This window comes from Hibiscus syriacus, unplaced genomic scaffold, assembly GCF_006381635.1.
Source record: "Hibiscus syriacus cultivar Baekdansim isolate YM2019G1 unplaced genomic scaffold, ASM638163v2 tig00110332_pilon, whole genome shotgun sequence".
Taxonomy (NCBI): Eukaryota; Viridiplantae; Streptophyta; class Magnoliopsida; order Malvales; family Malvaceae; genus Hibiscus; species Hibiscus syriacus.
Window position 1 is genome coordinate 5,767,712 of NW_024062688.1, and position 23,405 is coordinate 5,791,116.

Here is a 23,405-nt window from a genome sequence, read left to right on the forward strand (position 1 = left end):
AGGACAGCGTGATCATTTTGTGCCACTACAGAGCAATGATTGAACAACCAGCATCTATTTCTCATTTTAAAGCTTATTTTATTGAATATTAATTTTGATATATTATTTCGAGTTTATAGTTATTTTTCAAAAAATATGTGGACACATACATATAAATATATTTATTTAAAATGTAAATAGTTATTTAAATTATTGATTAAGTTTAACAATTAAATTTTATATTTTAAAAACATTATTATAATACTTTAAACTAAAACATCATAAATTTTAAAAACATAATTTTGATATTTAAACTAAAATATCATAATTTAAAACATGTCACGAGTACATAGAAAACACTCTTAACATATTAAGTCAACAATGAGAAATCTGAGACATTTTAAATCACTTTCAAACAAATATGAAATGAGTGAATGGACTGCCCTTCAAGGGGGAAATACACAGCTATGAGCTATATGTAACTTGATCATCTGTTTCTCTTTAGCTCGAGTGGAGAGATGGCGGTGTGGGGATGCGGTTTCGAACTCGATGATGTTGCCGATTGGAATGCGAAATCTTAGATTTCGGAATGACAACGTTACCTAGTTTTTGAATTTCCGAGTGTAAGCTCAAGATCATCAGCTACACATTCTTCGTGGATCTTTTCTCCTTCCCAAGGTTTCACTAACCCTGTCGCGTGATTCCTAAAGGCGAACTCAGCAGCGATCGCATCGGACATCGGAACGTCCGATGTTTGATCGACACTAGCTGGCAGTGCTGGTGAGCATGTGCCACTTTGTCCCGGAGTCCACATTCGTGAACCTCCGGCCGATAAAGACTCGTCTTTAAACCCAAACGGGTTTCGAGAGACGAGGCTAAAGGTAGGGGATGTTGGTCCACTAGAAAGCCACCCTGGATCAAGAAAAGCCTGATGGTTAGGACTAGGTGGAGTCGATGAGGGAAGGTAACAATGCCGCTGCCTGGTCCGAGCTGAGCCGGCTGTTGTTTCGTCCCAGTCATTTCTTGTTCGAGGAGTTCGGGAAGTCGGGGAGCTCAATGGTGGGGTGACCGGAGCACTTATCGACCCACCGGCAAAGTAGAGATGGTGAGCAAGCTTAGACGAAGCCGATGAAAGGTTTTTCAACCATGGGATTAAGGAATTGGCATCAGCCTTGCTATTGCCATTGGCTCGGTAATGCGATGAAGCTGGACTCGGGAAGGAAGACGAGCCGGGACTCGGGTAATACGATGAACATGCACTAACCGATGCCGAACCTCCCACAATGTCCATGCGATCCACTGGTTTGCATCCCTGCAGAAAACGAGAAAAAAAACACATCGGATACAGATATACATCCAACACAAGTATGTTCATGCACATAGTAGCTAACTCAACAGCAGGGACAACGCCAGGAGGAGCAGGTTTAGTCATACAATGGTAAAACTGCATTGCAGCTCCTAAAAATTTCTGACTTCGTCCCTGAAAAACGGCCCTGATTCGAAAATGCCTCTACCAATAGGCTTTAAAAAAAAGACAAGGTAAAACAAGGCATTGATGAATTATGAAACAAGAAATCAAATTTGGCATAATTAGAATCTAACCGGTCCTCCTTTTTTCAAACATCACATGAGTCATTTTGGTTTCTATGGGGACACATTTGATGGACCAAAAGCAATAATGGGGGCAAACGTAGTCATTGCAACCCGACAAACAAACTTTGATTAAAAGAGAAAAAGGGATCCACGATAAAATACATTCAAATATAATACTTTATCAAATTTATATTCAAATAATATTTTGTCACTAGTCTTCAAAAATTACAAAAAGCATTAAATTTATCAAATTTTATTATTATTATTATATTATCACAAATAATTATTTCATAACAGTTTAATAAATTTAATAAAAGAATTTTAATTTTTAAAACATCACAAATTTAAAAAAATCATTAAAATATAATACATTAACCTAAAATAGGCATTACCCAAAAATCTAATGTCAAAGACAACGGCGTTTACATAAAGCATAATATTTCATTTGCCAACACGCTGCCTCGTTCAACTAGGTACCACAATCTGTGGGGTTAAAAGGATTTTTGATTAATTCGATTTGATTTAACAAATAAATATTTTTCATTTAAATTAGATTTCATTCAATTCTTATTAAAAGAGAATCTATCTGATTTGAATTTTAGATTAAAAATTCATATTGGATCCAATTTTATATAAATAAATAAAAATTATTCGATAAAATAAAAATCAAATTAAACAAATATTTATAATAATTATTTTTAAAAATATAAAAAAATTATAATACTATTATGATTGAGTCACAAATTTTCATCTTAAACTCAACTAGCCTTAACCCTTTACAATATCTGACATGATCCAAGCTCGATTGTTTTAAAAATAATGTATAATCTCAAATAAAAAATCATCAAATTCAAATCATATTATCACCTACGTCCAACATGTTTATTTTTAATGTAAAATTTAACATTAAAAATGTGTAACATAATCTCATCATAAAAGCTGGAGGAATCCAAGGATTTGATGTCCCCCTTTCTCTCTCACTAAAACATATTGGTCAAAATATAATTTAGATCTCTCTATTATACTCAAATTTAAGATTTAATCCATATATTTCAATCTAACATAATCTGATCTCCTATTTTATAACATCCTTGATTAATCTAAATCGTTAATACCTTTAACTATTACGATTAAAATGCTGGCTTGAGATTTTTCTTATAAACATCAGTTCCAACTCATTATTGTGATATGATTATTTTTGTTGGAATAAGTGTTGATTTAAAAAAAATTGGTATCATCATTTTAATTAAAATAGCTAACAATGTTAATTATTTAGACTAACTCATGACATTACAAAAGTGATATAAAATGACTAAGTTATAAAAAATATATAATGTGTAACTAAATTACTAAATTGAAATAGTGGATGGACCAAGATCAGATTTTGAGCAAACTAGTTAAAAAGCATTGCGAAGCCAATAATCCCGGGAAATCTCAAATTTGAGAATAATACGCGGACCAAAACCATAATTTAACCCATCTGGTTAAAAATGCATCGCGAAGCCAATAATCCCGGGAAATTTGAGTGGTAAAAAGTAAATTAACCTTTGGATCGAAATTACCAAAGTAACCTTAATTATTCCAACTAGAATTTTGACGGCTTACACTAAAGCATAGTGAAAAGTTTCAAACTAGGAGATGGATAGCGTCCGTGAAATGACGAAACTACCTTTCCGGAAATGCTACCGTCGATCGACGAAGTGTATTATCGTCGAATCTTCGACGACCTTAGCGCTTTTGTGATTTCTCACGTAATCACATATTTTAAATGAAACTTCAACCGTTGGGTAGTAATAAATCGATTGATCAGAAATCATAAGATCGAAATTTTGTGTACCTTTTTGTAAGTGGTTCCATCTTCTTCAACGGTCCAACCGGCTTCGTTGCACAGAGCTTTCAAGACCTCGTTGTTGTCGCAGTGCTTCGAGAGTTTGTAGTTACCGTACATCCGTAGACCGGCGAAGATCTTCGCCGCGATCGCTCGCCTCCGCCGTTCTCTCCGTTTGTTGTTCTCCCTCTCCTTCCACGTCGGCATTCTCGTACCTGACGTCATGATTCTTTTCAGTAAAACAACGACGACGACGTCAAAATTTTCTCTTTTAGTTCGCTGAGTTGGTAATTCTTATAATTGTTAGTATTATTATTTTCTCGAGAAACAAACTGAAATAAAGGGTAAAAGTGGTGTTAGAATGATGGAGGTGCGGGAAAAGGGTGTGACTGGTGAGCTAAAATATAAAATGGTCACTAAAATATTTTAAAATAATCATTCTAAGTATTAAACATATTTTACATTACAAAATAAATATTAAATTTTAGATTTAAATAAAGGGATCACGAGGGGAGCACGTGTTTGGGCTTTTCAGAAAGGCATCTCAAATTCACAATGAAGAACGCAATACCGTTTTAAAGACAAAAACGGTTTGGCCTCCCAAGAAAACCTTTTCGTAAGCTCTAACCAATTTTTTTAGGCTTCTCTTAAGTATGATTATAGAATTATTTTAGACATTTGTATAAATTGTCAGTTTTTGAATACTTTGTCCTAACGTTTTGATTTTATCAAAATAATCTATGTTAGTTAAAATTATTAGTTAATTAATGATTAACATATATTATTGACATGATATTTTTACACGTGTTCAATTATTGACATGATATTATATTATCATTTTGTTAATATGATACATGTCACGTTATTGTTTTGAATGTTGTGACACATATTACATTATTATTCTAGGAAACGTGACACACAATGATGGATCTAGACGAGGGAGGCTAGGAGCAATCTTCCCCCTAAAAATTCAAAATCACTATATTTTAGATTTTTTTTATGTATTTTCTATTAAAAATTTGTTTTCGCCTTCATAGAATTTTATAACTTCAAGTTCATCATCTTGAAATTTTATAAGTTCAAGTTCACCCCACTAACATAAAATCCTGAGTTCATCGTTGGTGACACATCACGTCATTATTTTGGTAAACATGATACATATCATCTAATTATTTTAGTGATATAAAACATATCACATCAACAATTGATCACATATAAAAATTTCACGTTAACAATATGTGTTGACCATTAGTCAACTAATAATTTTCATTTAACATTGTCTGTTTTAACCAAAAATTGAAACATTAGATGAATAAAATGTTTCAAAAAAAGAGATAAAGTGACCATTTGTGTAAACCTACAAAAAATTGACATTACGTTTTATTTTATATACACCTTGGGACTCATAATAAAATTCAAATGACAATTTTTTTTATATATTATAGTGTTTTGATGAGTTATGATTCATAAATATAAATTTAAAAATAATGGTTATTTGAATTGAATTTTTTTAGTTATTTTATAATTAATTTAACATATAATTTTTTTATAATTTAAAAATAATGGTTGTTCTTAAGGCCTTGATTCGATTTTCATCTTGTGTAAATTATGTATGATTCTATAGTTAGTTTAAATTTACTTGAATTATTTATTAAGTTTTTTTTATTAATCTATGCTAAGTGTATTATTTGTTCATAGATAATTCTCTATTGTTTGATATTGAACGTTTACACCCCTAGTATTTTCTGTGCTCGAATTCGGAACCTCAAAGAACAACAACAATCCTTTTACCATTGAGATCGTTTGGTTCGTGCTAGTTATGAGGTTATATCTTGGTATATATATTATGTTTAATTAAATATTAACTCTTTTCAATTTTAATCTGATAGATTTTTTCTCCTTATTTTTATAATGTCATCGATTGATTTAACTAATTAATTATGAATTATTTTAAATATTGATGTATATTGCACGAAACAAACGACCTTAGTGATAAAAAATTGTTATATTTTTAGAGTCCGGGTATAAACATTATAAATATTAGGGATATGAATGCTCAATTTTAATGGTTGAAAATTATCTTTAAATATATATCACTTACACTTATCCCATATTAATAAAAAAATATCGATGTATATTATTAACTATATAAGTTAATAAACAATGAAATTATAAAAATATGGATCAATTTATTTTTAAATTAAGACATATGGATCAAATTTCAAATTAGAGCATAAAGAATGAATAAAAAAAATTGACATTTTTTAAATGTAGCATTTTATATTTAATTATTTATGCCAAAACCGGTGGGGTCACGTGATGCACGATATGCTGGCCACCCACGAGGCTACTCCCTACGCTTGCAACTTTCAGGCTTTGCTTTATATCTTCGTCCTATTAGGGATTGATCATCAATCTCATATTAATTGGGCTAAATTATTAAATAATATATATATATATATATATATATATATATATATATATAATTCTTTTTATACTAAATTAACATAAAAAATTATTTATTCTCATAATGACATTTATTTCTATCACATAGAACGAAAATGCATCTCCGTAATAATATCTTTTGAAAAAATATTATTCAAGAAAATGTCTTTACTAAAGCAGCAGGTATTGGAAAACATCAACATTAGAGAAACAAGTCCATGTAACATATCGTGTAAGTAAAGATATTTCCTTGAGAAAATCTTTTCAAAAGGTGTTGCTGTTAGCGGTGTGTTTATCCTATACGATAAAAATGAGAATTATTTTAGAAAATAAAATTTTATGTTAGTTACATGTTTAGTACCAAAGTTTTTATTTTAAAAATATTTATTTAACATTTACATTGTATTTATTTTAGTAACACGATGTTAAAAACTTAAATTGATGTTCATGTCATTTTTATGGATAAATTATATCGTTTGCCTCTCAACTATCTTCTCACTTTTATTTTGATCACTAAAATTTTAAAAAAAAAAATCAATTTAACTACTCAACTTTCAAATTGCTCTTGTTTTAATCACTCTAATTTATTTCATTAATACTTTTATAACATGGAATTTTATTATTATTATTATTTCATATTTATATAATTAAAAATAAAAATATATCCAAACCTAAAAATTATACTTCAAACCCTAAATCACAAACTGCTCACCTTACCTTCACGACCTCACTTTTATTAGCCTCTCCAACTCCTCCCTTCCTTTTTTTTTATTTTACTTTAATCATATATTAATAAAATAATAATTAAAAGATGTAACCTCATATAAAATATTAATAAAATAAGTTAGAGTGATTAAAATATGAATAATTTGAAAGTTAAGCGATTAAATTAAAAAATAAAATTCAAAGACCAAAATATGATAGAGAATATAATTAAGTGATGAATGATGTAATTTACCCATAAAAATGTTTGAATTTTAAAATGTGAGTACTAAAATGAAAGAAAAAGTAAATATTAGGTATAATTTTGAGAAAATTAAAGTTTAGGTGCTAAAATAGAATAAAAATGATAGCTTGCATACTAAACGTGTAGTTTACCCTAAAAATTTTAGGTACCATTTTAATAGCCTATTAATTGTGTTTATGAATATAAATATAAATTTTTATGTTATAAACCTATTTATGGATTGTATAATTATACATTTGATTTTTTCTAATTTTACAAATTATTAATTTAATCTTGATTTTAATGTTATCATCTAATTGAAAGAAAATTTAAGAAATCAAAGTGGAAACAAATAGATCAAACTTGAGGAAGAATGGGATTAAAAGCACTAACCATTGAGTCAAATCCTTTATTTGCTTGATAGTTGACAGTGTTTCCTATTAAAGATTATATTATTGGTGGAAATCAAAGGAAATAAACATGACATTGTGAGATTCAAATCCAGATCTGTTGGATTATATGAATGCTTTACCATTAGGGATAAGCATGGGTTAAGTTTTAAGTAGCCTAGATCTTGACCAAAAAATTAATCTACTCTATTCATCTTGATATTTAGAGCACTCTCCTCTACTCGTTTTAAAATTTATTATCGACATAATTTGATCTAATCCAATCAATTTTCAAAAATATTTCTTTGTTTTTCCTTCTCTTAAATATAAACCCTAATTGTCGTATATCATCATCACCATCAAGCAACTTTTTTTTATCGTTGTCATCGTCAAACAATTTTATTTCTCTCCTTGTCCGAATGTTTGGTTAAATTTCCAAAACCCAAATTAGAAAACCATACACCATCTATGCTGGTGGTCTTCCTCATATGTGAGTCATGTGATTCGTAGCGTTTGAAAATGTTTCTCCATACGAGTTTGTTCAACGCAAAAGTATTGTTTTTCTAGCTTTTTGATTTAAGTCAATAATTACGTTTCAAAGGTGAAACTTTTAACTGCAAATAAGTTGTTTGGGAATACTTTTACGTTTCAAACTAAATTTTGGACCAAAATGACTTCCACGAGCATTCTCAAACCGCCCCTAAGTATTATACCAACAAAGTATTTGCTTGACCCAAAGTTTAGGCCTATGAAATGAATTCATCAAAGAACCCAAAAAAGGTTTGTATGGGCTTTACATAGCCTTCAAATATCCACCATCGACTAAATGAATGCCCAAATGTTATTTAGGGCCATTTCCGCCTAGTGATTTTAGAGGTCAACTCATATATATGACTATTTTGTTAATGAATCCCCAAAGTTTTTGCATTCAATCAAGGGGACAATGACATCTCTGCCATTGTGCCGTGGAAAGTATGATCCCAATCACTAAGCTTTCAAATCATGTACTTTCTAATAAATGTGTCATAACACTGAAATTTAAACATCTAATTTAAAGAATTAAAATTATTATTTCAAGAAAAAATAATTGAAATAAAAAATTAACATTTTATTTTATTAAATAAATTTAAGATAAATTGTATCATTCAATTTTTAACATAATAGATTAAAATAAAACTAAAATATAACATTAAATATATTTTTTAAAAAAAAATTTAAAATAATAATTTAAATATTAAACATATAATTTATCCATAAATTCATTGCATGATATATAAGTTAATTTTAATTAAATATATCTTAAAATAAGATCAAAATTAACTTCCAGCATTTATTAAAATTTTACTTTCGATCTTCATTTTGTTGAGATCATCTTGACCCTTAACATTTTATTTTAAAATAAAAATACACTTAACGTTTGATTGAATAATCATGTGTACTTTTATTCTTTTTGGTGCATTTTGGTAGGTAATAGAGACTAGTAGGGTCATGCCCCAAAAATTTGAAAAATTAAAGTTTAGACCTTTAAAATAAAAATATTTAATTTGGTTCCCAAATTTTTAGAAATCTATATTATTTTTAATTTTTTAATATTCTTAATTAAATCCCTCCCATAATTTTTAAAAATTCTCATTAAGTCTCTCAAAATTTCAAAAATTATAATTATACCCTAAATTTTTTAGAAAATGTAAAGTGAACCCTTCAAAATTTTTGAAAATTTTAATTTAAAATTCTATCCCATGAATTTTATTACCAAGTTTCGTCACTAGGTATCCCAACATTTTATTTTAAAATAAAAACTCATATTTTGAAATGTTAATAATTTGTTAAATAACTACTCCTATTCAGATGAGACATTTTTACCCTAACAATAAAACATTATGAATTAAAATATTTTAAAAACAAGGACAAAATGATCCTAGCTTAATTTCGACATTATTGTATCGTACCGTATGAATATGACGTATACGATGATGATTAGATTTGGAATGAGAAATTGTAAGAATTAATTAAACCCGGTATTAATAAAATCTCAAGTGGAAAATTCGCTTTAAATGTTAAATGCAATTTAATCAGACTCAGTTCGAGAACACGATAACTTCAACGTTGCATTTATTTTATTAACTACTAAAAATATTGTTTTCGAAATTTTAAACATTTTAATAAAGTTTTAATCTAATTATCGGGATAGTTATTATATTTTCTTACAATTACTTTTGTAATATTTAGTAAATTAAATATTATAATATAATTATTCATATATTATCACTTGAACTACATTATTTAAAAAAAAATTCAGAAATATCAAGTTGCGACTAATAATAAATTATGTGTTAAAACAAACTAATTAAAAATCAAATAAAAATTAGTTAAGACACTAATCCAAAAATAAAATAAATTTAACTTTTCTTTTTCTAAAATTTCTAGAGGTTTTCTCACCTAAGCACCCATGTCATCAACCCAACATTAAGACAGAATTCTTATGTTTACATGTCATTGTCTCAAGTCATATCTTTCTCTCTCTATTGAAACAAATTACTCTTCCAGTCAACGCCCACGTCATTATTTTAGTCTAAAATTTATATTATTTTTATATACCCTTAAATGTATTTTTTTTGTTCAAATTTATAATACCATTATTGATTATGCTAGTTATATACAAGGATGTTAATTCGACTCCGAAATTAATAGATTTTTTTGAATTAATCATTGGTATTCGATCTATTGATCGACTAATCCAGATCGGGTACTGCAGAGACGAGGGCGACCCTACAAATCCAGCTTGCTCCATTCGCAAACGTCAGGATTCGAATCATTGACCTTACTTAAGGGACCTAGTGCCTCATCCCACTAAATTTTAACTTAATTATAACATTGAGTTTTTTCTTAAATAAGTTTGTATTGTGTCAAATTTTGTAAAAGATAAGGTTGAATGTGATCGATTTTGAGTTTAGGACATTATTTTACTCAATTTGATATAAATTTGTTTACATGTTTAGAGATAATTAATATAATATCACTTATTATAGTTTTTTTTAAGTATACTCGTATTTTGTCCAAAAAAGAACAACTTTTCATATTTGAGTCAGTGTGAAACGAGTTTTCACTTTAAAATCAAGTATGGGTTTCAAATTAGATGAAATTTCCGTACACTCGAATAGAGTTAAGTTCAAAATATACTCTTGGATCATATTAACTAAGAACATGATCCAATTCATCTCGTTATCATCTCCAATAATATAGAATCAATTTACACAATTTAATAATTTGATGTTTAATTATCAATTATGATTTTAATCATTTTACATATTAAAATTAAAATTTAATTACTTAATTTTAATAATAAAATAAAATAATTTTTAATTTTTTGACAAATTCTAGATAATTCTAATTCTACCTAAGGTGGAAGAGGAAGGGAGCACCTTAAGGAAAGTAAGGAGAATACTCCTAATACTTACCCATAAAAATATGGTATAGCAAAGATGAATAACTTGATTAATTAGTCAAATATACTTGTTCAATTTCTTTAATATTATGTGTGTCTAAATTGATAACATTACCGATGGTTTTCAATAATGGTGTAATTTTTTATTTAAAGAAACTAATTTTGAGTATTTATTTGAGTGTTAATATATAAAATTATTATTAATTACATACGATTAAAGATATTAAATTTTAAGTTTAACATGTTAGAGCTAAGAGGGATAAAATCATAAACTAATGTAAATTTTCGATATATTCTACACCGAAAAGTATACTACAGAATCGTAGAAAATCTCCAACTTTTTCTACTCCTACGCGGTTCCAAGAAACCCCGAAATATTCTCGAACCATAATTTTGAGAGAAAAAAGGAGTTATTTAAAAAAAAGCGTCAAATTTCCAAAAAAATAAAATTATTTTATCGGTTTCGAATTGTGGGTCATCATCATCTTCATCCTGTTCTCTGAAAATTCTTATTGTTTTCTTATATATATATATATATATCGTAGTCTCTGCCTCTCTGAGGTAAAACAATAACTCAACTACTGCTTTTGAATCATTTCATCAATTTTCATATTTCTGTTGTTGTTTTTGCTTCAAATTTTCCATTTCCATTTGTTTTCTGGGAAAATCAAGAAAGTTACAGTTATGGTTCTAGAATTGATAGTTTCCAGCTCGTAAAAAGAATCAAGGAGTTCATTTTCTTTTCATTTTTATAGTTTTTAATGTTTGGCCTCGATTTCAATGCAACACAGTTTCCGGAAACAATTGGAAGACAAAAGGGTTTTTGCTTTCATTGAAATTTAGAGGAGAAATATGGGATTTTGATTGAGTTTTTAGGGATTTTTTAGCTAGCTAGATTGAAACTTGTAGTCTTTGGGAAGTTCAGTCCTGAATTAGGGGTGGCTAGTTATTTGATCTTCAATGGTTTGTTCTTATGATTGAGGTCGATTTTCGAGTGAGGAAATTAGTCTCTTAACGAGCTTGTGTTTCGGGTGAATTAGTGGCTGCTAGTTATTAGATCTTCAATGGTTTGTTCTTATGATTGAGGTCGATGTTTCGAGTGAGGAAATTAGTCTGTTAAGGTATCCGAGTTCGAGTTTCAGGTGGATTATTGGGGTTGGTTGATATGTGCTTGCTGGGGATTGAGGTTAGGGTGTTTTAGGTGTACATATAGAGGAATTTTTCAGTATGGATGATGCTCCGAGTAGCTCGAGTTCTCTCCCTCCGTTCCTTACGAAGACGTATGAGATGGTGGATGATCGTTCGACGGATTCTATCGTGTCTTGGAGTGCAAGTAATAGAAGTTTTGTTGTGTGGAATCCGCTGGAATTCGCGAGGGATTTGCTTCCGAGATTCTTCAAGCACAACAACTTTTCTAGCTTTATCAGACAACTTAATACATATGTGAGCATTGATCAACTTTTTCATATGTTTACCTTTCCTGTTTGCTTATTGCTGCGTCTTGAATTGAATTTGTTTCCATATTTCGACAGGGTTTCAGGAAAATCGATCCCGATCAGTGGGAGTTTGCAAACGAGGATTTTATAAGAGGTCAGCCTAATCTTTTGAAGAACATACATAGAAGGAAACCGGTTCATAGCCATTCGATGCAGAATCTTCTAGGTCAAGGAGCTTCTCCGATAACAGATTCAGAGAGACAGAGTTTGAGGGATGAGATCGAGAGACTTAAGAATGAAAAGAATTCGCTCATTTTAGAGTTAGAGAGGCATGAGCAGGAGCGGCAAGGATTCAAGATGCAAATGCGGGTTTTGAGGGAGCGTATGCGAACTATGGAGCGGCGGCAGCATGTAATGGTGTCTTCTGTGGCTCGAGCCTTGCAGAAACCAGGGTTTCCCATTGGTCCAACTCTAAAATTCGAGGATAATGACAGAAAGAGAAGACTTCCAAGCATTGCTTACTTATACGATGAATCTGAGGTTGAAGACAATCCGACAGGAAATTCCCTTACCACAGGAGAAAATCCAGATAACACATCATTGTTCCACATTGAGCAGCCACTTGAACAATTAGACTCATCCATGGTGTTTTGGGAGAATGCTGTGCACAATTTCGATCGAACTAACATTCAACTTAGTTTGAACCTGGATGAATTAACAAGTTGTCTGGAAAGCCCATCCATAACTTGCAGGCAACTTAACATCGATGCTCTAGTAACATCCTCTCCAATTGACATGAACTCCGAGCCCGCAACTGCGGTTGCCTCTGAGCCTCTTACAGCAAAGGAACAACCTGCACCGGCTGGGGTTAATGATGTATTCTGGGAACAATTTTTGACCGAACATCCAGGTTCAACCGATACTCGGGATGGTCAGTCTGAAGGAAAAGATTCCAATCACGGCAGATTTTGGTGGAACATGAAGAACGTCAATAGCCTTACAGAACAGATGGGGCATCTTACTCCTGCTGAGAGTACTTGATATGCCTCGATGTTTTGGACTCGGTTACGACTATAGGATACGAGTATGATGTTTTGTGTGTTTGTGTTCTTATATGTCGAATACACGTGTCAGACACTAATACTTTCTTGCCCGGATTTCAGATGTATTATACATAAGTATCATAGATTGATGTGAAAATATAGAGTACGGCCATAGCTTTAGGTACTATACAGCTATAGTTATTCATATGCCTATTTCATTTTAGGCTTCAATACAGTGATCTTTTTATTTGTTGCCATTTTGCATTTGCGAAATAACAAAAATATATGAATATGTTATACATCAGAATAACACGCATCCGGCGCTCCTAACAGCCCAACAAGATTGATGATTGCATGAACATGATATCTCAATAAAACTATGGCTAGAATATCAATTAGTTCCCTGCCTGCATTTTCTCATTCCAAAGAAGTTGAACATTTATTCGAGGAAAACGATTTTACGGCTCGTAAATGGCGAGAAAAATAGCTAATTACAAATGTAATACTAATTCAGTTAACTCGTGCACTGACCGTTTGAAATCGTCGGAGAAGAAAGACAATGTCCGCAAGAGACGAGCTTCAATAATGAATGTGGTCCTCGGGTTCCTATCTTCAAGCGGGAGAGCTGTAAAGATAACCGAGCGATGTTAAAACCGTAATAAGAAGTTAAGAAGATTGGAACAATCGATAGTTCATTGGAATAATGCGAACTTCAGAAGATTAGATATAAGATACCTTCCGATGAGTTACTCGAGATGCTTTCAGGCAAAGCAAGCTTCTTGATCTTGGTTCAAGTTTCCTGAAATATAAAGATATGAATTTGCATAGGTTCCTGTATGGAAGGTTATCAACAATACGAAATAACAGTATAGCAGACAATGAATGGCAACAGATATACATACAGGTTCTCTTGTTCGAGCTTTTCAGCAATGGAAACCACTTTGCGCTCCGGCCGCCCATTCAGCTGTGTAGATCCTTCTCCGTGATGAATTACCTGTGCAAGGGGCACTTTTCTTCTAACAATGCTCTGACTCGGAGTTAGTTCCCCGGGTTTTTGTCTCTCTGAGGTGCATGCCAATGGTGGTTTCCGATAAGCTGCAGCGTCAGCCACCTTTGATCCTCTTATGTTAGATTTTACCTCATCATCATGTTCATTGTCATTGGCTTGTCTTGGGGGAGTTGCTATTTCGACAATTCCACCCCTTCCTGCTTCGGGAGATATCGCATGCACTCCTGAATCTCTATCTCCCATAACTCTTTTGTTAGTATCATCAGAACCAACCTCGTGCATCCTATTTCGAGAATTGGACTCCGGATTCATGACCACCGGAGATGGACCATCCCTGGAAGATGGTAAGACGAGAAGTCCACGAAAGCCAGCTGGGGCGGCGTCTTTGTTTGTTTCACATCTAATTTCAATTGTCAGGGGAGAACCGACAACAGATTCGAATGCCTGTGAAATATGCCCCCTAAATACATCGGCTTTAGATCTGGTCATATGCGAACTGAACATTAGCTGTACAGTTGGGGCTGGAAAAACAGAAACGTCAATCAAAAGGGTGAAGGAGATTCCGATAATTACCGAGCATAAAGAAAGTATATCATTATTGACTGTATCGAGTAAAATTATCATACCATTTCTAATTTTGTCAGCTAAAATGACACTGACAAAAAGAAATATTCGAAAAACGATACCATTTCTAGTCTAAATGTATGCTGCATCAGTCTTATGATATAATGCAAAAACGAGAATATGCGCACTAGGACATACCTAAACCGAAGCTGACCGATATCAGCTTTCCTTCTTTAAACAAAAACTCTTTTAGACTATTAACTTGAATATTCTCGAGCACCTCCAACCAGATTTCTTCGATTCTCTTACGGTTTTTGACTAATTTCTGCCTGCCATTCATGGTATCAGCTTTGAATTCCTCTGGACTTCCAGCAGGGAGATTTTCCGACCTGGCATTCATTGACAAGCCTCTAGTGTTATCATGCTGCATAACAAGCTCACCACGTTCCCGGGGAATATCTGTTCCACCCGCATCACTTTGAGGCAACGGACTATGACGAGAGCTAGTGTCAGCGGAAGAAATTGGCAATATATATTGCTGACTGGGACCAAGCTGAAGCAAGGCGGCAGTTAACCATGTTAGTTTGTCATTTGATAGCCTCAACTGTTTTTCCGCTTCAGATAACGTTTTCAAAGCTTGGCGTAGTTTCTCCATATCTTCTTTCGACACTGGAGCAGATAGACAGTTATTACCGGAGCACGACAGGAAACGGGTGGTTTAGGCAATTACTTAATATAAATGTAAACATAATATGAAATGTACTCGTTTAAGACTCACATGGTTGTCTTCGGAAGAACTTCCTTCGATGCCTTCCTTTAGTGAACTCGTAACTGCTAGCAAGAATATCGGTTATCACAGTAGCAAGCTGTGACATCAAAGCTAAAGGCTCCACACCAGTTTCGATTATCAGCCTCAAACTCTTTACAGTGTTTACCGTGTCTGCAGATAATGCTAGATCTAGAAGATCCACGAGCTTTTCATCGGAGATAAGCCCAACCTGTGAATCAGATCCGTAAAGTTTAGAGCAATTATAGAAATATCAGCTAATCAACTTAAATGCTTAGCTCCTTTCGTTATTTTGCCTCATTATAGCGATATTCGAATTCGGTTACGAAAACATACCAGTTCTTGAACCAACTGAACAGAGATTTTTTGCCCAAGCAAACTCAGCTGCTCAAGTGTCATCTCTGCATCCCTTAGTGATCCGTCAGATCGAGATGTGATTAGTTTAAGCGCATCTTTCTCGATTTCAATGTTCTCTCTGGATGCAATCCACTGCAGGGTATAAATGATATCTGCATCCTTCAGTTTCTGGAAAAAGAATTTCTGGCACCTCGACATGATTATATGAGGCAAAATATCAAGATTCGGACATACAAGAATAAGGACCACACGCCTCGGAGATCGATCAATGACCTTTGATATGGCACTCCAACAATCCGGGGATAAAGTATCACAGTCATCAAATATGAAAACTCGGTACTGTGAAGGCAGCTTGGATATGTTCATATTATCAAGAAGGTCCATGATACTCTCGAAGTCAAAGTTACCGACTGGTCCAACCTCCCTTATATTTCGATTCTTCCCCATGTCAGTTGAAATACAAGAATCACAAAAGCCGCAAGGTTTGGGATGTTCAAGTGACTGACAATTCAAAGCTCGAGCAAATATCCAACTACAAGAAGATTTTCCTGTTCCATGAGGTCCATAGAAGACATATATCAATCCGACCTTCTGTTTCGTAACGGCATTCGAAAGGGCTTGTGATACCAAATTTTGTCCGACAAGGTCTCTAAAAGTTCTTGGCATGTACTTTTGTGTGATACTTTGGTGCCTACCCTGGTGGTTCCCAACTAACTTGCTTTGGTCACTGGATCTATCTTCGGAAACAAGGTCGGAATCAACATTGCGCTTCAATAAATTATCGGAAAATATTCCTAACTCTCCTGAATAGTCATTCATCCAACGAGCCTTGTCTGTGCTGTTCTGAGATCCAGATGCCTCAATTAGAAGAGGCAGTGCCTCTGTGTTGAATTTCGTGGATGAGCTCGACTGATCGGATTCCACAGGTATTTCTGGAGCATTTCTTCCATGGAAACCTTCACCACGTTTACGTAATCTACAGTCCGATAAACCACAGGAAAAACTCCTTCCTGCAATGTCAAGGAAAGTTTTACCCCTGTGATGAATTCTCGACCAATTTAAAGGGATCCCACATCCATTTCTAGGTGCCCTCGTTACATCTCGCGCATCATATACGTTTTCTTCATCTTCTGTATCATACTTGGGATGCGTCGAACTTTTACCAAATGAATTAGAATCCACAGACAACTCATTCCAACCTCCAACCTCTCGAGGAACAGCCCGAGATCTTCTTGCCCTTTGAAACTTGCGTCTGTGCACCCTGTTTAACCCACTTGAATAGCCACGAACGCTGACTTCACGTTCCTCACCAGGATGTTTCTCATGCCTTCCACAAACCTGGACATTGGAAGATGCTACATCATCACTATCCAAGGAGAGGTCATTCAATTGCTCGGATAAAGTCTTCGTTCGAATCCCTTGTGTTTGCTTCCCCTTTCGGTTTTTACTCCCATCAGGAGACAAAAACTTACCATCTTGCTCTGGTGCAGGCTCATTATTTTCGCCCGAGATAGCAGTCCTAATTCTTCTACTATCTCTATCCCCACTCTTACTACTACGGTCACTAACACTACCTTCTCCGCCCGGAGCAACTTTCGAAGTCTGAAAATTAGCTAAAACCGGTGAACTTATCGAACGCCTCCTCCCATTCCTCGGCCTCTCGACACTGACAGACCTTCTCCCCTCCCGAAAACCATCCTTCTTCGAAAGAAAATCAGCAACAGAAGGCAAATGGCAACAAGGGGGACTAGCAGAAGGATCCCTGAGTGACCGGGAGCGTTGAAGAACCATAAGGTCCCTCACGAGCGATCGGTCAGACATTAAAGGGCTAAGCTTATGCATATGGTTCTTCAAGTGAATACAATTAGTTAAATGAATATGATTCCGTAGATGATCACTAATATCACTATCCTCCTCCTTTAGTACTCTATCTATACTAACAGCTCTGATCATGATTCAAAAGCATTTATGATTCCCATTTTTTGGAACCAGAATCTCAAAAACATATCGAACTCATTAAATCTAGCAAACCCCAAATCTCTATCTAATCAGTTATGACTACACAAAACGCGCCAAAATCACACGCATTCCCCCCTTAAATTATTCAACAGAAATTAAAATGTGTTCGAAGCTAAACCACACCGTACCTGAAGCTCTCACGGATCTTTCTTCAAACAGAAAGCATGCAAAACTTGAAAACAAATAAATTCAAGCTTGAAAAGGAGTTCTTTTGTACTGACAGGATCTAACACCAAATGCATGAGATTGAAGGCAAAAAACCCAGAGCTTGAAACATGCAAAGAACACGAGTTTCAAGTTTTAAATCCCTCAAAAATCATAGCTTTTGATTTGGGGGGGGGGGGACGAAGGAGCTGAAGCTAAAACCCCATGATTTCAACGTCACGAAAAAGAGAAAATAAGCTAAGAAAAGAACTACATTCATATGATAAATCCCAAAAAGTAAAACTGAACCGTTCCCATCATTAAAACACCTTCGTAGATCTCTCTCGTTGTTTGTTTGCCACCTCACTTCACATGTTTTCTCAATACATTTGCTCTATCTTTTAGAAGAAAATGACAGTCGTAAAAAAAATGAAAGAATCCCAGTCAAAACAGTAAGAGAAAGAGATGAAGAATGGTTTAATTTCACTCTAGGTATCCCAGTAAAATAGTTGATAATAACATATCACATAATAATATTATCTATGTCATGTCAAGTTCAACTCTTATGTTTTTATTGATTGTATTATATATTTTTATTATAATTATCTTTTTAGATAAATTCGAGTGAAATGTTATTTATATAATAATGAAGTTATATATCATATTCGAATAAGTATTATTATAATCAACAAAAATAAAATCGATATAATTTATATAATAGAAAAACCTCAATACAATATGGAGTAAAAATCACACAAGCTATATATATGATAAAAATCAAATTTAAAAGTTTTTTCGGATAAAATGTTAATATAAAATGATTAAATTTAATAAATCTAAAGAATGCGAAAGATTATAATCTAATATCGAAGATTATATGAAAAAAATATATCAAAAGATAGAAAGAAAAAGAGTAAATATGTTCCGGACCGGAACTCGGAGACACATCTTAAAGACAGGACATTGATTTGTGCCTATAAAAACGGTGTGTCCATTTGTTTCAACATGCAATTTCATTTGTATTTTTATATATTAATATATATTTAAAAAATATATTTTTGATTTTATTTTATTTGGTCCCCATTATCCAGTAGAAGATTTTGATGGCGATGTGTGTTTTATAAAAGGGGGACCAAAAAGTAACTAATTTGTTGAATTCTTTTTTCTGTACGGTAGGTGTGATATAGTTGTAAGAAATGACTTTTTTTTTTTTGGTTACAAGAAAAGTCATTTTTTTAAGGATACAAGAAAAACCATTAAGATTTAGTGGACCGGTCTATTTTCTGAAATTAAATTACTTCTTTTCTCTTAAAGGAAATAATTAATGTTTCAAATCTTACTTTTCTTATATATGACAATTATTTTATACATATGTGAATACTTAATTTTAAGGATTTAATTTTGTCAAAAAAAATTATAAGGATTAAATTGATATTTGACGGTAACATTTAAACAATGAGTACAAACCAAGTGATTTCAGTAGTTAAAAGATAATTGTTACTCTTAATAGGTTCTTAGAACACTAATGATTGTTCAATATTTGAACGTTTATTGTCAAATGATTAAATTTTTTTAAAACATATATTATCACTTATAATCACCGTAGATTAATCAAAATAATGATGAGAGATTAAATTTTAGGATTAAATTAAAGGTATAATATCAAAATTAGCCCCCAATATTTACCAAAATGGTAATTTTACCCCCTATTTTTTTGGAGCATTTTAACCTCAACTTTTCATTTTAGGGTAAAAGGTCTCTAACATTGATAAAATAATTACTTTGTCCCTTATTTTTTTTCTTGGGCATTTTAGCCCTCAATGTTTCATTTTAATTTAAAAAAGGCTCATATTTTGGAGAATTAATCATGTGTTAACTAATTTTTTTCATCTATAGGGAGAGCCTTTTTTTTTAAAAAAATGAGTGTTTTGTATGTTTTTTTTCAACAGCAAACATACACAAACATACGACTTAGATTGAGGCCTCGTTAAAAAACTCTCTAATCTTAATTGGAGAAAAAAAAGTACACCAAAACAACTTAAACAAACTGTTACAGCACCATAATCAACACTCTACTCATCACTGCTAGATAACCAATTCAGTAGTGTACCAAACCTGAAACTCACACAGCATTCACGCGTATGATCAACACCACCGCAAACTCCCTTAAACCTGTGACCTTTTACCCCTACACTCGGCAACTATCCAAAAACTAACTTCTCATTTCGAAAAATGATGATAGAACAATCATTGATCTGGCTTGCTTGATACAAAATGCTTCCGCTCTTCTTATGGAAAACCAACAAGAAGGTGAAAAGTCAGGTCAATGATTGTTCGTCATCATTTTTTGAATACGAGAAGTTAGTTTTTGGATAGTTGTCGGATGTAGGGTAAAAGATCATTGGTCTAAGGGTGTAGGGGTAAAAGGTGAAAACCATAAACTCTCTTTCAAAGTGAAATGCTAGGGGTTAAAATGTTCTAGAAAAATAATGGTCAAAATGATCATTTTGATATACATTAGGAGCTGTTTTTGGTATTATGTTTAAATTCAAGATCAAATTGATAAAATTTGTAAACAATGAAATTAAATGTATAATTGTATTAATTTTGTCAAGCACTATATTGACTCCTCTGTCTAACAAAATATAGATGAATTAGTATTATTTAAATAATTAAGTGGTCTGATTACTAAATTAAAAGATTGACGATCAGATTAAAATTTCTTATAATTAAACGATAAAAATATAGGTTATCTATTTTTTGTTACTATAAGATGATTATACGTGGTAGTATCTGTTATAAATACTCTCAACCATTTGACAATGAATGCTCCAATACCTTGCATTCGCTGGTGCTCGAACCTAGAACTTTTAGAGATAATAATTATATCTCTGTCCACTAAAATCGCTCGTATAAATTATCTAATATTTTATACGCAAGCAGTGAAATAAAAAATAAAATCATGTCTCAATTGCATAATTTATATATCCACTAGTATTTGATATATATTTTTTAGCTCAGCATTTTTCTGTATACCGATAAAATCATCGTCGAGTTTTCAATTTTACTAGCGTATATCAGGATGAAATATTAGGGATAAATATATCATAGTAAATTAAGGGTCAAACTTTAATTATTAAATTATCAATTTAAAATATGAGGGATTGAGTCTAATTTGTTTAATTCCAGAATTGAAAGGGCCAAAACCATATATAAATCAAAGTAGCGTGGTTCAAGTTTAATCTATTTCAATATTATCAACGACCGAAGAAGTATTTAAATGAAAAGAAATGAAGAGTGAGATTTGATTTACATGATTCTGAAATTAACAGGAACCTAAGAAATAATTAGATGATTTCTTGGGGGACATAATTGTATTTATATATGACTTGATGTCCTTTGTAGATGGTAGTCTACATAATTTAGAATCAAATATTAATGGCGAAACAAATATGGATGCTATAATGCAAAAAAGTATACATTGTTTTATCAAATAGTTGATTCATGAATCTGCATATACGAAAGCTTCATTTATGACAAAACAACAAGAAGGTGAAAAGCCAACAATGTACATTTAAAGTCGAAAATAAGTAGGTAATATCATTAGGGGCCATATTATTACTAGGGTTAATTATTGATGTTAACTTCTTTTTGACATAATTATTCGTATTTAATTCATTGGTCGAGTAATCTAGATCAAAAACCTAAACGAGATATTATGAAGAAAAACATAGATTAGAAAACAGTGGGTGCATACCACAGGCAAGGTCAGTCCATTTCCATGTGGATAGTTGCTTTGGATGGTCGAAACGAGGGATTAAATAAAGTGCAAGAGCAGATGGACCACCTAAACATTTTGTTGCCTAATTAATGCTCCACAGAGAAAGAATAATTTGCAGCAGGTTGTGCCATCAGTTTCAAGCTCAGAACAGATATTAATAATGAGCGTCTCATTGTGCGGCCTTTAGGGTTTTCTTCCAGCTATATGGCACAGTATAGGAGAGGGATAGTTGCCCAGAATTTGAATTCGAGATTAGATGTGAATTGAAAGTTTACGTTAAAATGAGTAGCCGATTAGCATTAAACTCGTATTCAACCCCTCAACAACCCTTTTCCCAAAAGAATTCAGATAGTTATTTGTAGTGGACCTAATTTCTTGTGACCAAAACCAAAATTGTCATCTAGATTAGCTAGGTTATAAATCTATAGCATTAAACGACGCCGTATTAACTGTTTTTTTTAGTGTGTCCCCCCGATTATGGCTAAGAGGGTGAGAACTATACCTACCCCACTTTTTATTTATTTGTGTAGTGTATAGAGAGGACCTTAAGAATTTGTCCAATAGCTGCCACTTTGGCCTTTCTATTTCCTTTTCCCTTTTTGAAAAGAGAAAATCGCCTCAGTGACTAAAAAAAAATTATAATATACGATTTTAACCAACTTTTTTTGGATTTGCCAAAATGACCAACAAAATCGCAACGCGAAATAAAAATCGCAACGCGATCCCCAGAATCGCAAATCAGTTTCCAGAATCGCAAATCAGTTTCCAAAATCGCAACGCGATTCTTGAAAATCGCGATGCGATAGTACAAATTCGCATTGCGATTTTCCATAATCGCAACGCGAATATGAAAATCGCAACGCGAACACATAAATCGCAACGCGTATCCGTAAATCGCAACGTGTATCCGTAAATCGCAACGCGTATGGGTAAATCGCAATGCGTATCCGTATATCGCAACGCGTATCCGTAAATCGCAACGATAATACATAAAATCGCAACGCGTATCCGTAAATCGCAACGCGATATTTAAAGCGCCATTATAATCGCTACGCGTATTTTATTTTCAAATTACAAAAAGAATATTAAGACAAAATCCCGTAATCGCAACTCATAACCTAAAACCTAAAATCACAACTCAGTCCCATCTCCATCTCTCACTCTCTACGGCGAAGAAATCCGTCCCCATCTCCGAAGATTTCCATCCCATCTCCGGCGAAATCCCTCACAACCATTCACGGTCAGAAATCCCTCACAATATTCAGAAATGGAAAATCAACCTCCGAGGGTTAGTTTTTTTTTATTTTATTTTGAAATGTTTGCATTATTGTAGGTTTTTCATATTGAAACTGATGATAAGTTTACTGGTCATTTCAATAATAGATTAACCATTTCACTTAGATTTCATTTCGCGTTACGATTCTGTCGTTGCGATTTTCATTTCGCGTTGCTATTCTCTCGTTGCGATTTTCAAGTTAGTATTTGTCTTTGTCTTTGTTCTGTCTTTTGGTTGAAGTAATGCAATCCATTCAAGTTTCAATTTGCAGAAGAGTCGCAACGAGATAAATGAAAATCGCAACGAGAGAATGACTGTCGCAACGAGAGAATCGCAACGCGAAATGAAAATCGCAACGAGAGAA

The 23,405-nt window shown here is 32.7% G+C and overlaps 3 protein-coding genes and 1 long non-coding RNA gene across 4 annotated transcripts; 2 read left to right on the forward strand and 2 right to left on the reverse strand.

Annotated features, from left to right (window-relative positions):
• Positions 1-380: 380 nt before the first annotated feature.
• LOC120119556 (BES1/BZR1 homolog protein 4-like) lies at positions 381-3,695 on the reverse strand. The gene is made up of 2 exons (XM_039139372.1): positions 3,410-3,695; positions 381-1,291 (listed from the first exon to the last, which is right to left on the reverse strand). Exons 1-2 carry the CDS (start codon positions 3,623-3,625, stop codon positions 578-580), a joined length of 930 nt encoding a protein of 309 aa, XP_038995303.1. The 5' UTR covers positions 3,626-3,695; the 3' UTR covers positions 381-577.
• A 7,459-nt stretch (positions 3,696-11,154) lies between these two features.
• LOC120119558 lies at positions 11,155-11,526 on the forward strand. The gene is made up of 2 exons (XR_005515840.1): positions 11,155-11,186; positions 11,417-11,526. It is a non-coding gene; the product is annotated as an uncharacterized LOC120119558 (long non-coding RNA).
• A 246-nt stretch (positions 11,527-11,772) lies between these two features.
• LOC120119555 (heat stress transcription factor A-4a-like) lies at positions 11,773-21,345 on the forward strand. The gene is made up of 3 exons (XM_039139371.1): positions 11,773-12,068; positions 12,158-13,113; positions 21,336-21,345. The coding sequence occupies exons 1-2, from the start codon at positions 11,853-11,855 to the stop codon at positions 13,100-13,102; spliced, it is 1,161 nt and encodes a 386-aa protein (XP_038995302.1). The 5' UTR covers positions 11,773-11,852; the 3' UTR covers positions 13,103-13,113; positions 21,336-21,345.
• LOC120119557 (protein STICHEL-like 4) lies at positions 13,459-18,179 on the reverse strand. The gene is made up of 6 exons (XM_039139373.1): positions 15,801-18,179; positions 15,456-15,675; positions 14,876-15,346; positions 14,007-14,634; positions 13,840-13,903; positions 13,459-13,729 (listed from the first exon to the last, which is right to left on the reverse strand). Exons 1-6 carry the CDS (start codon positions 17,772-17,774, stop codon positions 13,619-13,621), a joined length of 3,468 nt encoding a protein of 1,155 aa, XP_038995304.1. The 5' UTR covers positions 17,775-18,179; the 3' UTR covers positions 13,459-13,618.
• Positions 21,346-23,405: the final 2,060 nt, after the last annotated feature.

Excerpts from the sequence above, each read along its gene's own strand:
- LOC120119556 (XM_039139372.1), bottom strand. The coding sequence starts at position 3,625 with ATGACGTCAGGTACGAGAATGCCGACGTGGAAGGAGAGGGAGAACAAC. Across the intron at positions 1,292-3,409 it reads ATGGAACCACTTACAAAAAG|GGATGCAAACCAGTGGATCG; the intron begins GTACACAAAATT and ends CGTTTTCTGCAG.
- LOC120119555 (XM_039139371.1), top strand. The coding sequence starts at position 11,853 with ATGGATGATGCTCCGAGTAGCTCGAGTTCTCTCCCTCCGTTCCTTACG. Across the intron at positions 12,069-12,157 it reads TCAGACAACTTAATACATAT|GGTTTCAGGAAAATCGATCC; the intron begins GTGAGCATTGAT and ends ATATTTCGACAG.
- LOC120119557 (XM_039139373.1), bottom strand. The coding sequence starts at position 17,774 with ATGATCAGAGCTGTTAGTATAGATAGAGTACTAAAGGAGGAGGATAGT. Across the intron at positions 14,635-14,875 it reads ATCGGTCAGCTTCGGTTTAG|CCCCAACTGTACAGCTAATG; the intron begins GTATGTCCTAGT and ends CTGTTTTTCCAG. Across the intron at positions 13,730-13,839 it reads CTCGAGTAACTCATCGGAAG|CTCTCCCGCTTGAAGATAGG; the intron begins GTATCTTATATC and ends TTATCTTTACAG.